Here is a 17,489-nt window from a genome sequence, read left to right as displayed (position 1 = left end):
GCTGTCGTCACTACAGTAACATTACAACATGAGGCTGGTAACATTACAACATGAGGCTGTCAACACTACAGTAACATTACAACATGAGACTGGGGTTGTCTTCACTACAGTAACATTACAACATGAGGCTGGGGTTGTCTTCACTACAGTAACATTACAGCATGAGGCTGGGGTTGTCTTCACTACAGTAACATTACAGCATGATGCTGGGGTTGTCGTCACTACAGTAACATTACAGCATGATGCTGGGGTTGTCGTCACTACAGTAACATTACAGCATGAGGCTGGGGTTGTCGTCACTACAGTAACATTACAGCATGATGCTGGGGTTGTCGTCACTACAGTAACATTACAGCATGAGGCTGGGGTTGTCGTCACTACAGTAACATTACAGCATGAGGCTGGGGTTGTCGTCACTACAGTAACATTACAACATGAGGCTGGGGTTGTCGTCACTACAGTAACATTACAGCATGAGCTGGGGTTGTCGTCACTACAGTAACATTACAGCATGAGGCTGGGGTTGTCGTCACTACAGTAACATTACAACATGAGGCTGGGGTTGTCGTCACTACAGTAACATTACAGCATGAGGCTGGGGTTGTCGTCACTACAGTAACATTACAACATGAGGCTGGGGTTGTCGTCACTACAATAACATTACAGCATGAGGCTGTCGTCACTACAGTAACATTACAACATGAGGCTGTCAACACTACAGTAACATTACAACATGAGGCTGTCAACACTACAGTAACATTACAACATGAGACTGGGGTTGTCTTCACTACAGTAACATTACAACATGAGGCTGGGGTTGTCTTCACTACAGTAACATTACAGCATGAGGCTGGGGTTGTCTTCACTACAGTAACATTACAGCATGAGGCTGGGGTTGTCGTCACTACAGTAACATTACAGCATGATGCTGGGGTTGTCGTCACTACAGTAACATTACAGCATGAGGCTGGGGTTGTCGTCACTACAGTAACATTACAGCATGATGCTGGGGTTGTCGTCACTACAGTAACATTACAGCATGAGGCTGGGGTTGTCGTCACTACAGTAACATTACAGCATGAGGCTGGGGTTGTCGTCACTACAGTAACATTACAACATGAGGCTGGGATTCTAATGCAGGCCACTGGAACATCCATGAGGACCTATGACGTTAGTAATAGACATAGTTAAAACACACTTAATTTACAGTCAGCCAAGCAGGACATCTTTGTAGTTTACATTTCTAAAATGGGCATTTTAGCCCGCACGCACAGTCTTGTGTCCAGTCTAGTTACCTGTCCCAGACCTGCTGTTTTCAACTCTCTAGAGACAGCAGGAGCAGAAGAGATACTCTGAATGATCGCCTATGAAAAGCCAACTGACATTAATCTCCTGAGGTGCTGACCTGTTGCACTCTCGATAACCACTGTGATTATTATTATTTGACCCTGCTGGTCATCTATGAACATTTGAACATCTTGGCCATGTTCTGTTATAATCTCCACCCGGCACAGCCAGAAGAGGACTGACCACCCCTCATAGCCTGGTTCTTCTCTAGGTTTCTTCCTAGGTTCTGGCCTTTCTCGGGAGTTTTTCCTAGCCACCGTGCTTCTTCACCTGTATTACTTGCCGTTTGGGGTTTTAGGCTGGGTTTCTGTACAGCACTTTGTGACATCAGCTGATGTAAGAAGGGCTTTATAAATACATTTGATTGATTGATTGCGTCGAAACCTACCTCGATGGAGCCAAACTCCACATTGTCATAGTGGAAGTGGGCACAGTCAACGAGCTTAGGGAAGTGACCTTTCACAACAGACAGCCTGAGATAGAAACACACACAGCAGTCAGATTAGATTAAATAACAGTAGTATACAGTCACAGAGTGAGAGTCACAATACAGAGAATATATTTGTCTTGAACAGCAGCAGACCAACACTGTTCTAACGTTAGTGCAGCAGTAGAAGCCCTGTATACAGTCTGTCTATGTTTGGGTGAATTAGTAGACCTACAGTTAGGTTAGGAGAAGCTCCAGGACAAACAAAGCTATAGCTATGAGAGCTTGACAGTGACAGTGGTTCTCGTGTGAACAGAAACCACCCTGGGCAGACTGCTTTGCATGTCCCTACTCTCAAATGCACACACTGACTGTGGCAGTTACATGGCATGGTGATTTTTGCAGCTCGATGTTTGTCATGAATCTTGCCCTGCAGACAAAAGTGAGCGACTTCTGCTAGATGGGCCAGCTGCAAAGTCAAATTTGGCTATATTGTAAAAATGTATGAAAACAAAAATGTGCTTTTGGTCTTAAATTTAAGGTTAGGCATTAGGTTTAGCGGTGTGGTTAAGGTTAGGTTTCATGCCAACCTGCGGTGACCAGGGCCAGACTTTATCAGTGACACCACTCACTCCTCTAAGCTTCACATCACATCAACCTCCCACTATCAACTACCACAATCTCACCACAGCCAGGGGGAAATGAAACTGGGGAACGTCCTGTTTCACAGCACTGCGTGGTCTGTAAGGGAAGTTCTGAGGTTCCCTGTATGTGTTTGTGTATAAACTTCTCTCCGACCCGTGTCTCCACAGAAGTGGTTTAATACCTGACAGGGATGTCCATACAAGGGCATTCATCACAGAGCACAGCTACAAAGTATAGTGAACCTGAAATACTACAATATATATAATATACACCCTTCCTCTCAGTCTATGCTTGGCATCCCTTGTCTGGCACCAAAGTTCCATCGGTGCCTAATGGTTCACATTTCACACCACTTCTGCGTCCTGTAACTACACTGCAGTCACATTTCCCGTGTGCAGGTCAGCAGTGTACTTGTTCCACCCTCTTTAAAATGATCTTTAACTGTTCCAATCCACCCTCAGTGAAACGATTAAGACCCGGAGGGCAGTGTGCCAGTCTAAGTGGCAGTATCACCTCTTGCTCATCTTCCCCTTCAAGTTGGCAGTGGTGCCCACAGAGCGGGTAGTGGGCTCCCCGGAAGTGTCCAGATTATCGGTGCTCCAAGCCTTCGGGAGGGAGAAAGAGGAAAAAGATAGTTAGTAAAACAACAGTCAACAGGCCACGTTACATGGTGTCTGTCTGTCTCCAGGGGTGCTGGTCAAGACTGTACCTCAAAGGGAGATCGGGGGGACATCAACCAGGAGATATCTAGATATCTACTATGGTCAAATTATGGTTTATAGGCTACACCATCTACAAAATCTCTTCCTTCTTGACAGTGATTTGACTTGGTCAAAGCAACTTCCTCAGCCCCATGATGTCACTCCTGACTACAGTACAGAACATGCAGAAGATACTTACACAAACACAGCACAACTAACACCACTGCAGAGGACAGAGTAAACTGTAGTAGTGGTAGCTGTGTTTGATTCTACTTCACATGCTGTAGCATATATAAGCTGTTAGTTAGTAAATCCCTGTCCCTGCGCGTATCCAGTCCTTCCTGTCAGGATCTGCATGACGATGCAGCAGCCGTCACACAGCGGAGCTGAATGCGCACTGACTCATACTGACTCAACAGCTGGTGGAAACACAGCTCTAACCATCACACGATTCACACCTTCACAGGCCCTACGGCAAGCCAGACACACACCCCTCCTCTCCCTCTGGCTTTATGTCTGCCTTCACTCATCTCTAAAACCAGCATACAGCCATGTAATCGTCATCACAAATGAACGAAAGACAAATATTTGTCCCTCTTTTCATTCCTACCGCTCTTGCTCTCCCTCTCTCAATATCAATATCCATCTCCTTTCCATATTATCCAGCTGATGAATGCAAACCAACACACAACACACCCACTCCTACACAAACAGGTAGCAGCAATGATGAGCTGTCAACCACCAGAGGGAACGAACATCAATCACTCACTGTGTGTGTGTACGTAAAAAAGCCATTTTTCACACATGACCAGTGTATATTACACCCATAAGGCTTTGGTAGAGGCTAACTGAAGTAATTTGTCTGTTGTCAGGGAAATATGTCCCAAATAGACTAAGAGGCAGCAGGTAGCCTAGTGGTTAGAGCATTGTAACCAAAAGGTTGCTGGATGGAATCCCCGAGCTGACAAGGTAAAAATCTGTCATTCTGCCCCTGAACAAGGCAGTTAACCCACTGTTCCCTGGTAGGCTGTCATTGTAAATAAGAATTTGTTATTAACTGACTTGCCTAGTTAAATAAAAATAAATAAGTAAAATAGGCAGGGTTGTAACCCCCATGAGATGAATTGGTGACAACCATCTCCATTCACAACATAGACAGTGAGAAATGGTTTTGCCCAGATGGAAGGAGGATGAGATGGGAATTAGGCTAAAAGTATGTGGATGAGTGACTCCCGAATCTCCTTCAAATACTCAAATGGGATCAAATATCAAAACCCCATGTTCAGATGCTAAAGGCCTCTACTTGAACAAGTGTAAGAGAATCTACCGCTTCCTCAGAGAGTTGGCCTATCTTACAATGTCTCACTCTCACATGCCAACAGCAACTGTGACAATAGCAGACTGGATACAGTTTGGAAGGGTGCAAGCCAAGTTGAAGATCAGATTCTCCACTACTCGGCCTGTCATGGGCTCCTGCAACACCTTTAAAGGATACAGCAATGAAAACACCTGGGCTTTTAAAACCTTCCCAGTTGTGAATCACTTGTGATTGGGGACAGCGCGCCTGTTCACAGGTTATTCCTCAGCAGAAGCAGAGGATGCGGAGCTGGATAGAGTACTGCAGCTCCAGGGAAAAACATTACTCCTCAGAGTATTGGCCTAGGATCAGTACTACTCCTCCCGGGACTGACCTTACCCACACAAACTGGTCCTGGTCAATCGCTTAGGGACAACTGACACCCTCACTGTTCCTGGGTGAGTGAGTGGGAGAGCGGGCACCTGGCATAGGCTTGCTGTGGTAAATTGACTGTTAACAGTAAGCCTGGACAAACCTGCCTCCACCTGGTGTGTGTGTGTGTGTGTGTGTGTGTGTACGCACTCAGCGGGGCCCATAGAGGCTGAAAGCACTGGGGCTAAACTGGGCACAGCTAGGCTTAATCAGAATACATAAGCGCTGCATCACTTCAGCATTGAGCGTATCACACACCAAGATGTGTCTGTTCAGCCCTCAGTACAGGCCGGCCCCTTAGCCTCGACTCCATCCCTCTGACAACGTGGCGACAGCAGAGAAACTCAACGAGCTGAGAGTCCATCATTACAAAGCAGGGGATAAGGTATTTATAGACAAGAACCCTGGCCTGTATCCAGTCTGCACTGACTGTCTGCAACATGCATTCATTCCATCTCCAACATTGTAAAACCTTAGTTCACCACGCGACTGGTACATTAATGGATGCTAAAGGTCATTAGCGGACCACGTAGAGGACCACGTCATGTCGTTGCTCTTCCAGTAACTCCACACCCCTCTTCACTCTACACCAGGCTAGAGTTTCACGGGCAGCCGGTATGGCACAATAGACACCTGAAACTGGATCTGCCATGGAAGCCAACGCTTCCAAACAACAGTTAGCTAGACGGTCAGAGACACAGGCAGGCGGTCAGAGCAGGGCAGTATCCACACACAGCCTTCAGGGACAATAGCAGGAGTTAATCCTAAGAGACTAGGCTCTAGTAGGTATTGTTGTACAGCAACAACGCAGACAGGTCTTCTTCAGACCAAAACCAAAGACATGAGAATCCTAATGGGTAATAACCCCTGCAGGCATTCACTCTCACCCCCCTCATTGATTCCACAGCAACCCACTTTCTCTCCACCTCCTGTTCTCTACCTTCTGCATCCTCCTCTTCTTGAACATATTGAGAACCCCTTTCAAGGGGGGCGGGGGTTCTTTTTAGATGTTGGTGTAGTCCATCTCCAGTGCTATGTATCTCCTCTGTCCATCCGTCTGTCTGTCACCATCGGTCTCCCATGGTTACCTCCGCCCAGCCATCACTGTCCCTTCTCAGTGCATTCTGCTCAGAGGGACAGGTAAGTGGACCTAGCATACCTGGCGGTTACGTCTGTGTGCGTGTGCACAGACTTGACTGTTGAATATTTCATGGTGTGAACACACACAGCGATCTGAACCCTGGGCCATTGCCAGAGCTCAGGCTTCTCAGCTGTTCTGTGAGGGGCAGGAGACAGACTGACGGGCGGTCGGTCGCTTTATATAAACGTTTGGTTTCCTTCCTAATCTATCTGGCGACAACTGCCAGTTACACAGGGCAACACAACCTCCACATCATAGCGAAACCACATAAGGGGGCAATAAAAAGGTGTCACGTTTAATGCTTCGACAAAACCAATAGGAGGGAGTCTTCGTGGTACAGAGAAGAACTGTATAGTAGGCTGACCTAGAAACCATGTTCTGTTGAGTCTAGAGGATCCAGCATGCTATATAAACCCCCTCTCAGTTTAGACATCATTAAATGATAAGCCCTGGTTCTCAGTAAGGCCGCTGTCATCAGATCTCACCTCATAGTTTGAATGTTTGTGCCCTGATCCAACAACAGTCCATGTAATGCATGCCTGGTATTCCAGCCTCTCTTTAGGGACCGGGAAAACAGGAACTCTGATCTTGTTTGGGAAGCGCGGCTGCAGTTGTTCAGCACCAGCTCTACCCAGCATCTACCCAGTGTTGGAGAGTAGTGAACTACATGTAGTTCAATAAGTAACTGAAACTACCACCACCTTCAAAATGTAGTTTACTAAATTCCAATCTTGGTAGTGTTTTAGTACATAGTTAATTACTTTTTTTTGCCATGTAGCGGTGTAGCTAACTACTGGAACTATACACTACTCTTCTTGCAAATAGAAAAGATATGGCTGAAGTAGACAAGAATTTCCTATCTTTTTTGGCATCAGCTCTTCCCCTAATTCTCATTTGAAAGACAGTTTGTGTTTAATATGCACATTCTGTTATCTTACTTCAGAGAGATCTGTTTTAACAAATTGTAGTCAATGACATTTCAGATTTTGATATGATAATTTATCACAAAGTAGTTGGATCTAGTGAACTACTTTTTCAAAGTAACTCTAGTGTAGTTTTTCTTCCTCCAGTGTGAAGTAATTGGTTGCTTGGTAATCAATATTTTCAGAGGATCATCGCCAACACTGGTACAAAGTCATACATTGCTGGGTAGTTTCTGGTCCATAACTATGTGCCATAATGAACATTTCCCACTGTTCTGTGGCAAACAGTGCCACACAGAGACATGACCACCATGGAGACACAGGGGAATAAGACAAAACAAGCATGCATACTGTACAGGCCACAGAGATAACATAGATAGAATGTCTCCCCAGAATAGCAGATCACTCACACCACACTGGGTAAAGCCACACACACAGACATTATCGTGCTGACGACATACAGAGGTAGACAATACTTGTAATAATTGTTGACCGCATGCACAAGTATGTATATTTACACACATGTGCAGACAGACAACCATACCACGCATAGACAGGCACAATACGTACCCACAGACATAAAGAGGTGCATACAGACAGTTTGGGTAGACGGAGACTTACCAGACATGACTGTCCTGCTCATAGCGCGTATAAACATGGTGCATTTCCCAACCCACTGGGGTCACGACACTTCACACAGAAAAAGAAAACGAAGGAAGCACATTTAATTTCCGTCCCTTCATACAAGAGGCTTAATGTGTGTAGACAAGAGACAATACACTCTAGACTGCTTCCTTGAGGGATTTGAGTAAGTTGAGTTCAAAGTTGATTCTGGAGAGAAGGTCAGACTTTTGTTTAGCCTAATTGTTTGAGGGTAAAAAATAAAATAAAAACATTAATAAATAAATCAAATCAATTCTATTGAGCTTTGCTGTAACACGAAGTGGCCTGTGTTGAGAGCTGGAGCGAGAGGACTTGGCTGACTGTTCACGCTCCATCAGAAAGAGCCAAACCTTAACCAACCAGCTCTGATCTAACGTAACAAGGCCATGCATCAACACCACTGCTCTGAAAGCCTTCTCCACCCTGACACAATTAAAAGATCACTTGATTCCCATACAGAACCACCCCTATAATAGTGCCATCTAACCCATAGAGAGAAACTGATCTCAAATGCCTATGCTGGTTTTGAATATTCTTTGTTGACAACAACCCTTGGTATTTCGATAAGTCAGTCGTAGACCATTTCTAACAGTTATAACCTGTGAGGTTGTCGGCACGGACAGCATCATTGTGCTTGGACTTGCCCGGTATTACAGCAGAGTGAAGTGTTGTCACACTGTCTGTCTCAGTGGAGTTGGCTAATCTAGTTAGTTGGAGGTGGGAGAGGAGCAGACAGACATGGGTCACACACAGGGGTCAACACGCTGAGGAAATGGGTTAAATGTGACAGTTTTGTTCCTTCTAGAGTATGCCTAAGTCGTGTGTGTGTGTGTGTGTATAAGATTTGGCTTGCCTATGCTGCGTGTTTGCCTGTGTGTGTGTGTGGGGGGGGGGGGGCTTGAGGTTCAAGGCACATTAGAAAAGTATCAAAGAGTATCAGTGAAGCTTTCTCTGGGAGGGGGAGTATTCTGCTGCTATGTAACAATGCCCCTAAAAAAACATACAAAAACAATGCCATTGATTTGAATGTGTGTGTAGGAGGGAATTCTCTGCAAGTGAATCTGCCCAATGATCATTCTATTATTGCCTCTGCCATTCAACTCCTACAACAGTCCCAAGTCACATGGTTAGGCTTCGTAAATGTAGGGAGTTCGGCTAGGCCTACTACTCTACCCTATGAATCACAAGAGTGAGACTGTTCCTTACTAACCTTACTAAGTCACAGGCATCGAGTGTGCTTAAAATGTTGACTAGTCAGTGGGCAGCCTGTTGGTCTGTGCAGAGCAGACGTTGGTGTTTATGATGTGGGAAGTGAGGCTCCATGCTTTCTAGTCAGCCAGAGCCTTACCAACAGTTGCCGAGATCTTCCGTCATGTGGGCAGCGTCGCTATGGTAACGCAGCGTGTTTTTGCATGTCAGGCCGTGAGAGGGAGATTGTGTGCTTTCTCGAGCTTATAAAAGGACTGCATGGATAAGATTTAGGTGGACAGGATGTCAGAGTAGGATAAGAGTGTGTGTGGATGTCTATGCTAGAGTGTGTGTGTGTGTGGATGTGCATGCTAGAGTGTGTCACAGGGAATGAAAAATAATGGCGTGAGAGTCTGATTCAACTACTTCTATGCTTGTGCGATTGAGAGGGTTTAAGCAGGCTCAAATGTGCTCGACTATGTGGGGTGAACTGGACGGTGTGTGTGCAGGGGTGTGTGAGCTTCTCTCTCATTCCTCTACAGACTGAACTTGACACAGACGTTGGTGTAGCGACAGTGGCAAGCAACTCTCTCATGCCTGTAGGTGTGTTGAGTGAAGTGGGTCTCACTCTCTCACACACACACACACATATATATATATGACGACTGAAAAACAAGCTCAAAACCACTCTGCATAAATCAATCCTGACAAATCTCTCATAACTAAATCTCTGGCTGGCTATTATTACAATGACTGTTTTGTCTCTGCCTCTCTACTCTCTGAGGCTCAGCAGGTGTCCTGGATCTTGACCCCAAAATAAGACAATAGGATAGAGGGTCAGTCAAGCAGAAGAAGAGCCATTTGTTATTGTCCCTTTTCTCCCACGGTCAGTAAACCGCCCCACTCCAAGCGACGCTGTCTTCACAGTCAAGGAGTCTTGGGTCTGTCCTCTTTAGGTCACAGCACAATGTTGGCTTGGAATGGTTGGCTGGGTCTGGCTTGCCAACAGAGAATACTACAGCTCAAAAGGTAAATGTCTGTTTGTGTAACCCAGCTGCCCAACAGTTTTGCTTGTTGTCTAGAACTCCCTGCTACTCCTCCATGCCCCATCCCCTGCTTCTCTCACTCCATTTCACTCACTTTCTGTATGAAAGAGGACAATGAGAATCCCCTACATTTCTCCACCCTTCATTCCCTCTTTCTCCAGGGGGAACAATAGGTTCAAAGAGTGTCCTTTCATGCTCACTCTCTCCCTCCTCCTCTCTTTCGTAGCGACCCAGTGTAATAGAAGTGTCAGTCCCTCTTTCTCTGAGGACTGAATAAGTGGGTAATGTTGGGAGATGGATCTTGGGAGAATTCAGGGGAGGTGGGGTGAGGAGGAACGGCATTACAAATCTGCTCTTTTCGTTATTGCCATCATCTGCAAGTGGTCGCGGCTGGGCTAATGTGACGTGAATTACGTGAATGGGCCAGTTTAGGGCAAGTACAGTCGTGGCTACAAGTGTTGATCTGTCACGCCGGACACACTGCACACGTGGGGGGGAGGAGGTGACAGAGACAGACAGGGACTGTGTTGTTCAAATCCAGGGGCTACTACGGTGACAGGAGCTTGGGGACTGGACATGGGGGAGAAGCATCAGCCTGGATCCAGACACGAGAGGCCAGGGGTCAAGTCATTCAGCAGGTTGACAGCCCAATGGCACATGTAAACACACTTAGTGAGGTACAGTTAGATAGTCACAACACTAGACTGCACATGATTACTTTTCATGTTTCACGCAACATTAGGCCCCTTGGTTATTGATGTAGTATGCCATCACGAACACTGTAGAGGTGTACCAGAGGGGTGCTTCTTCCGTCTCCCAGCCTTAAAACAACTTTACTGGGAGTGTGTTTCTAATGTATGAGCTCCGTTAGCCCCCCCCCCACTGCCCTTTGACCTTTCACAGAACAAAACAGGCCTTCCCATTCAGCCATGCCCCACCATCCCCTCACCTCCTATAGATCCCACCCAACGCCCAACGACACCCCAAAAAAGGAACCGCACTCACCCGTCCCTCCCTCCCTGTACTCCTTCAGGCTAATGCAACAAACACTGCGCCCCCAAATCTTCTCCCATCTCCCCGAGTAAGCATGGGAAGCCATAGCGAAGGCTAGCTGAGATGGAAGACTGGGGAGGGTCTAGGCTGTGTAAGAATGGAGCACGGTGGGCTCTATCATGGACATTCCAGAAGAGGGTCCCTGGGAAACAGACAGTCCCCCTGTCACCCCCCACCGTCCGTTACCCAATAAGCGCCTCTCTGGGAGCCCCGTCCTCTTTCTTCCACGCGACAGGAAAGACACAGAGCCACCGGCAGCATACTAAACACCAAACACTGCCCTCATCCCAGCTGCAGCCACGTGAAATAGAGACACACAAGAGAGGGAGAGAAAAGACTAAAAAGAAGAAAAAAAAGAGGTGGGGGAAGAAAGAAGTAGAGGAAAGAAAAAGAAAGAGGGTGAATTCGTCAGAAGCCTGACTGTTGTGAACAAGTATGTGGTGTGTGTGTAGCGAGACATGAGGGACAGTGGACGAGGGGGCCATTTGTGTAGGTACGGAACAATGTGGGCACGGCTTCAGAACAGATGTTTCTATAGGGGCAGACAGCTGGCACCCAGAGCATCTGACTGCAGCGGAGAGAGAGAAAAACCATAAAGGAATTATGGAAAGAGAGAATGTCTGAATGAAAACACTAACAGGAGAAAAACTATCCATACGTGGAGCCTAGGTCTGGTGGGGGGAAACAAGGTCGCTAGCCACAGTAAAGGGGGGGGGGTTCTGAAGACTTGCTTCAGCAAGTTGGAGGATGTCAAGGCAACATGAAAGATTTTAAACTATAGAGCTAGCATGTATAGTATATGGAGAGGGCTACACTCCAGGATAGTGACTTGGTGGCTGTACTGCATAGCCATGTTTGCTGTCTGTTTAGTCATTGTCTCTTCAAGCTGCTGTATATGGGCTTGGACAACCAGGATATGAATCATAATGCAAAACCGGTTTGAAGGCACTGACTGTACTGTAAGTCATGGATAGAAGGGTGATCCATGAGGCAAAACAGATATTGGCATAGCACACATTCCAGCCTCCAGGCCAAAACAGACAGAGAGAGGGGAGTAGTAAGAGGGGGAAGGGAAGAAAGTCATAGGTTTGTATACAGGTTAATGTACTGTAAATAAACCATATCTGATCATACACAGTATTAGCACAGAGATCTAATGTTAAGCACCCATTAAAGAGTCTCCAGGGTGAGTAGTGTGTGTGTGCGCACGTTGGGCGTGGCTGGTGCCGGCTGGCTTCTCCTCTATGAGGGCGTTAGAGGAGATGATGGGTGACAGGGCGTGAGGCAGTGCCCTCGCCCAGACCTTCTCTGGCCTGAGGCGGGACTCTGTGACGCCCCTTGCCCCCAAGCTGTCAGCAGCAGCCCTGTGAGCACAGTTCCAGCTTTAGGCCCTGGGAAAGGGGTCATTCCCTTGGCTGGTGTCCCCAGTCAAGCCTCTTTAGCTCAGCTTATAGCTCACCTCTAGACCTACCAGGGATCAAATATCCCTTTACTATTCACATGGCATGAGGTACAGCAGAAAGTGCCTGGTAATAACATAGTGATGGCTCACATGAGACGCAGCACCTCTCTAAAGGGCCTGCTTTGAGAGCAGCTTGAAAGATGCTCAACATGTTAACATGCTCAGCTAAACAGCCCCCTGGCTGTAGCCTAGCGGTAATTCAATTCACCATTATCACTGTAGGAAAAAATCCTTTTCATTGAATAAATAAAACTAGCAGACAGCTAGTTGAGGTGCTGACCTGCGTTGCGTGTCGGTTAGGGTTGAGTCCATAACATAGCCTTCACTAGGCTACATGGAGCACGCACATTTTGGCGATCTGCTTGAATAATATCCCACGGAATAAAGCACACAGGACAAACAATAGGCGTAGTAGTGCTCCGAGGTGGTCAAACTAGATCTCTCTAAACATCTGTCCTCACGGTGAGTCCACATGCAGGGGGAAGTAGAGACGAGCAGAGAGCAGCACTGAGCACACAGGAGGACTGTCTGACCGTCACCCCTGACAACGAGCTGTGCGCTGCCTAAACCAGTCCCCCCGTGCCACTCTCCACATCCTCATTTCACTTCAAACATAAACCGCTTGCTTTGTGACTGAACGTTGTTGCTAATGCAGCCAGGCTTGTTTCGTTTCTCATTATACGGTATGTGATAAAATAATGATCGGTCAGTGAAGAACCAAACCAGTGGCCAGAGGTGGTGTGGCCAGAACGCCAGTGTTACAGAGTCCGTAAGCAGCCATTGATTTGTGTGTGTATTGTGTTTGTTCTCCATTACAGGCAGATCCACACAGGTGTCTATCTCTAGGGAAGATGGAGTGAGCAAGAGATGAGGGTAGAGAGGAAGGGAGTAGGAGGGCCTCACAGTAAACAGGAAGCGATGGAGAGGATTATTGGTGGGCGTGGCCCTGCTGTGCCAACTCTTTGCTTTTTACCTTTCCATCTTCCTGTCTAGGGTCTCTATCCCTACCAAATTTGTACATTGAGGACATCTTTACGTAATTTGTGCAGCCCAAGTGGCAGAGGTGGGAAGGGAATAGTGGAATAGAATGTGAGGTTATGTAACAACAGCAGTGCTGATTCTGACAAACATCAAAATCAACCATTCCTCTCATGTTTTCTTGCGATAATAACACTGGTGCACCGAGGACAGGGAGGGAGTGTGTGTGTGTGTACTGAGGCACTTCCGTTACCACTTCAACTCCTCAGGTCATCAATGGTAGCAAGAAGGGACAACAGCTGGGAACAAGCTTCAATAGGATTAAATTAACCAGAGCACATCAGGGCATGATGCATAAATAAAAAGGATGTATTATTAGCGAGTTCCTTTCTGTACAGTAAGAGCCCCCTATCATTCAGCTGTTGGCAGCCACAGGCCAAGCATTTCATTCTCCTGTCGGCAAGTGAGCATCCTAGGGGAGCATTTACATTAAATCAAGTGTGTTGAAAACAACTAGCATTTGAGTTCAGTTGGGGCTGGGATAGGCTAATTTGTGCTGCAACGGAAGCCTAATCTTTATAATAGTCTTACTACAAATCCAAATGCGTACAGAAAAACTACACACACACACATTGAACTGCAGCCGGCTGCACACTGCGCCAACAACGCAAAGGAAGCAGAATAACTCTTGTTCGGCAAATGGAATGTCCAACCGTAAAAGGCTCTTAACACAACATTACCATCAGTCTGCATTGATTTTCCTCTTACCGAACATTGCAAGTGACCGTACATGAGACGATTAAACGGAAATCAATTAGGTATGTAGCCAGTGAGTCCACCCAACAGCTGTAATTAAACAGTCTGTCCGAAACAAAGACACACACAGTATTTTTCTGTCTCCGTCTCATTCTCTGTACAGTATACACACAGACACACACACTCGGTCTCAGTCGCTCAGTCTCTGTATGGTATACACACAGACACACAGTCTTAGTCTCATTCAATCTCTGAAACACACAGCTCCTGCCAGACAGAGTTATGAAGATGCTGGGTTTGTAATTAAACACCTTTGATCGCCCACTGCTGCTCACACTGGAGGCAGAGCTAATCCTCAAACTGACTATTGGGGAGAGCAGGCCAAGATACGCTACACCAGCTGGACATGGAATCTGAATGACAACATACAAGGATACTTGGAAAGGGTTCAGACCAGGGAGGTCAATGTAACCAATGGGTCTTGAGATTGTGAGATGGAGGCTAAACTATAGCCTTGAGCGAAGTTTTAGACTCAGGACTGACAACACAGTAATACTTCTCTAGAACATGGAACTAACTATCTATCTGAAGCCAGTGAGTCAATCCAACAGAGCCAGAATGAAGACCATAAGATTTAGTTCCATAAAGGAAAAAGCAGTAATGACACACATGCCTTGTTTGGCCAGGCATTAGAGAATACAGAAGCATAAAATAGGCCTGGCTATTCCTAGTTTTCCAAGGGAAATGTAATGTACAGTCTGAGAATAAACATAGGTGACATAATCTGAAGCTAAGCACTAGTTCAGCCTGTTTCAGCTGTAACATACTGGGTCCACTGCGGTTGGGTAGATTAGTGATGGATTGATCATTAATGACAGAAATACCCTATGCTGTGGCAAAGAGCCAGTCTTGGGACCTAACCCAGATTACTAATTGTCAGTCTTGAGAGCAGGAGACTCGTGGATGGAGGGGATTTGTATCCTCTGATCATAAACCACCATATTCTCTGGTAGATCGACCTGTTCCACTGGTATGCAAAACCATGTCTATTGAAAACACAGCTGTATGTATGAATAATGACACGTTCACGTGCTAGTCAGATATAGGAAGTCAGACATTTCCGAGTTTCCTAGATCTGACTAGCACGTGAACGCGGCATAACTCCAGGGGAGTAGACAATATATCAAAATGGAGTTGGCAGGCCAATCACTCCATTCAATAAAATACCATTTCAAGTTGCACAGCTATGACTAACCATCAAGTCTAAAGCGCTTTTACCATAGGAAAACATGAAGTCAGTGAAGTGATGTTATAGCGCGAGACGACAGCATAGCGTTGGAACGGTTTGAACTGTTACTTCATCACGCTGACACACAGTTACCTGGAACCGATTGTATCTACACGCATGAGGGGGACATTAACAATATATCTGAAAACGTTGCAGCCCGACAATGGGAAACAGATTATTTGTATTATGTTGCGCGTACTAACTCATTTAAAATCATATTAGCTACATTAGTATCCCGTGCCTTTGTTATGAGAATGACGTTCGTTGGAAAAGAGCTGCACGCTGTTCATCACTGTGGCTTGCGCGCAATTAATGAAATGGAAGCCCCAGCCGGACTAGACAAAAGACAGTCCGTTTTCAAAACTGTTTTGAGCTGCCAATCTAGCAGCTAACAAGGCAATCATAATAATATTAGCTAGCCTTGCTAGATTGTGTTAAACGATGACACGTTGTAGACAGCACGTAAATATTCGAATTAAGGCAAGTGATGAATGCCCAGTAAAACCGAATCACCCTGTCTGGCTGACAGACAACACCGCCATTCATGCTTGCATTTCAAGGGAGGGGCGCGCGATGTGGCTAACTGGAGCTAGCTAGCTAGCACACTAGATGAAATAAAAAACGTAACTAGTTAGTTAGCTAAATTGAGCTAATAAACGGCATAGCCACATGGGATCTGGCTTTATAGCATCAGCTATAAGATTTAGTTAGTTGGTCAGATAAAGAACCATATCAAATGACTTGAGCGAAGCAGTGACAGGCCAAGGTTCAGCAGTGTCCCTGTAACTAATGGCAACAACGGACTGGACAGCATCTTCTGTTTCAGTTTGCCACAGACTAGCCATATGTGACAGACATGGTACGACAAACTAGCTATCACATGTTTTGTTGACAAACTTGAAAAAAAAACACTTTTTTTCACTTGCCTCATGTCTACTAACATATGCAGCCCGAACTAAGACAAAAATGACTTACCACCATTCCGATATCCAGGTTCGGGGGAAAAGGGTCGGATGGGCTCCGTCTTCAAATTCCAATGTCACTGGTTTAAATTAATGTTTGATTGATGCATTCGTTAAAGTGGCCCTCCGCTTCTTGATATATAACGTTAGCAAACTATGCCAACAGTTTACCTCACATTTAGAAAATATTGAAGCATCATTGCTAGTTGTGAATCTAACACGAAAAAGCACCTCCTAACCAGCCTTCCAAGACAGGACTGTGAGGAGTGACTGGAACAACGAGGGGGTGGCGAAATCTAGTTCGTTGCCTTGGCAAAAAACAAATTTTCAGCGAGATCCTGATGAAAATGTAGACAACTATCTCCATATTATAGACGACATAATTTGCTAGTTAGAAATCTGAAGAAGTTCTCGGTTCATGCAAAATCGTCCTTTCTACATCGTTAGTAGGCTGCATTCATTGCCTCAGTTCAGGCAATGAGATGTTTCTACACACGTGTGGTTGAAATGTGGATAAGCAGTGTCTATCCGCCGATACCAAAACAAAGTGATGTGTATTTTATGGAAACGTAAAGATTGTGTGTAAGGCTCTAGTTAATCGTAAATAAGATAACATTATTTGAACGCCAACAATGATAATCCATTTTTGTATCTTCATTGATCAGCCAAAAAGACTCGTTTAGACAGAGCTCCCCTATTTTGTGTAAATGCTGAGGTCCAGTTGATGCCCCTGATCGGACAAAGGCGTAAGAAGCAGACTGGCTATCCTTTATGCTTTCAAGTTAAATCTAAATATATTCAGCTAGCTGTCTTTTTCCTCCCATTATATTTAGATTGGTGAGACTTGATACAAGCATTCTTTATCATCCAATTACTTCCCAAGACAGACATCCTAATCTGCTTTAACACATTGCTATTTCCTAGAAATTGTGCACTGAGGGCAAAAGGTTTTAGTTCCACAATACTTCTAATCTCAAATAGAATCCAACAGTATTATCCTATATTCTTCCCAATGTACGGCACAATTAAGAAAGCCTTATGCCTCAGGCTATGGTAACGTTGAATACTCCAAGTGGTAGTTGGACAAAATATTCCATATCAGTTATCTTAAAAGCTGACCTTCTCGTCCATTTTGTATACCGTTACAATTTAAAGCAAGGTATGTATAGCAACCCTACCT

General features: G+C 45.6%; 1 protein-coding gene across 4 annotated transcripts in view; it reads right to left on the bottom strand.

Annotated features, from left to right (window-relative positions):
* The window catches only part of arhgap33 (Rho GTPase activating protein 33), a 48,034-nt gene extending 31,027 nt beyond the window's left edge, over positions 1–17,007 (bottom strand). The window contains exons 1-4 of one of the 4 annotated variants that reach the window (XM_042309732.1): positions 16,323–17,007; positions 7,535–7,603; positions 2,933–3,024; positions 1,736–1,820 (exon numbers count right to left, since the gene is read on the bottom strand). In XM_042309732.1, the coding sequence (XP_042165666.1) occupies positions 1,736–1,820; positions 2,933–2,943 (96 nt within the window). In that variant the 5' untranslated portion in view covers positions 2,944–3,024; positions 7,535–7,603; positions 16,323–17,007. Of the gene's footprint in view, positions 1–1,735; positions 1,821–2,932; positions 3,025–3,319; positions 3,417–7,534; positions 7,604–16,322 lie in introns of those variants that run through there. The other 3 variants (XM_042309728.1, XM_042309729.1, XM_042309733.1) reach the window with 3 other exon arrangements.
* Positions 17,008–17,489: the final 482 nt, after the last annotated feature.

This window comes from Oncorhynchus tshawytscha, linkage group LG03 (genome assembly GCF_018296145.1).
Source record: "Oncorhynchus tshawytscha isolate Ot180627B linkage group LG03, Otsh_v2.0, whole genome shotgun sequence".
Taxonomy (NCBI): domain Eukaryota; kingdom Metazoa; phylum Chordata; class Actinopteri; order Salmoniformes; family Salmonidae; genus Oncorhynchus; species Oncorhynchus tshawytscha.
The sequence above is the reverse complement of the archived record's forward strand: the minus strand, read 5'-3'. Positions and strand labels throughout refer to the sequence as shown.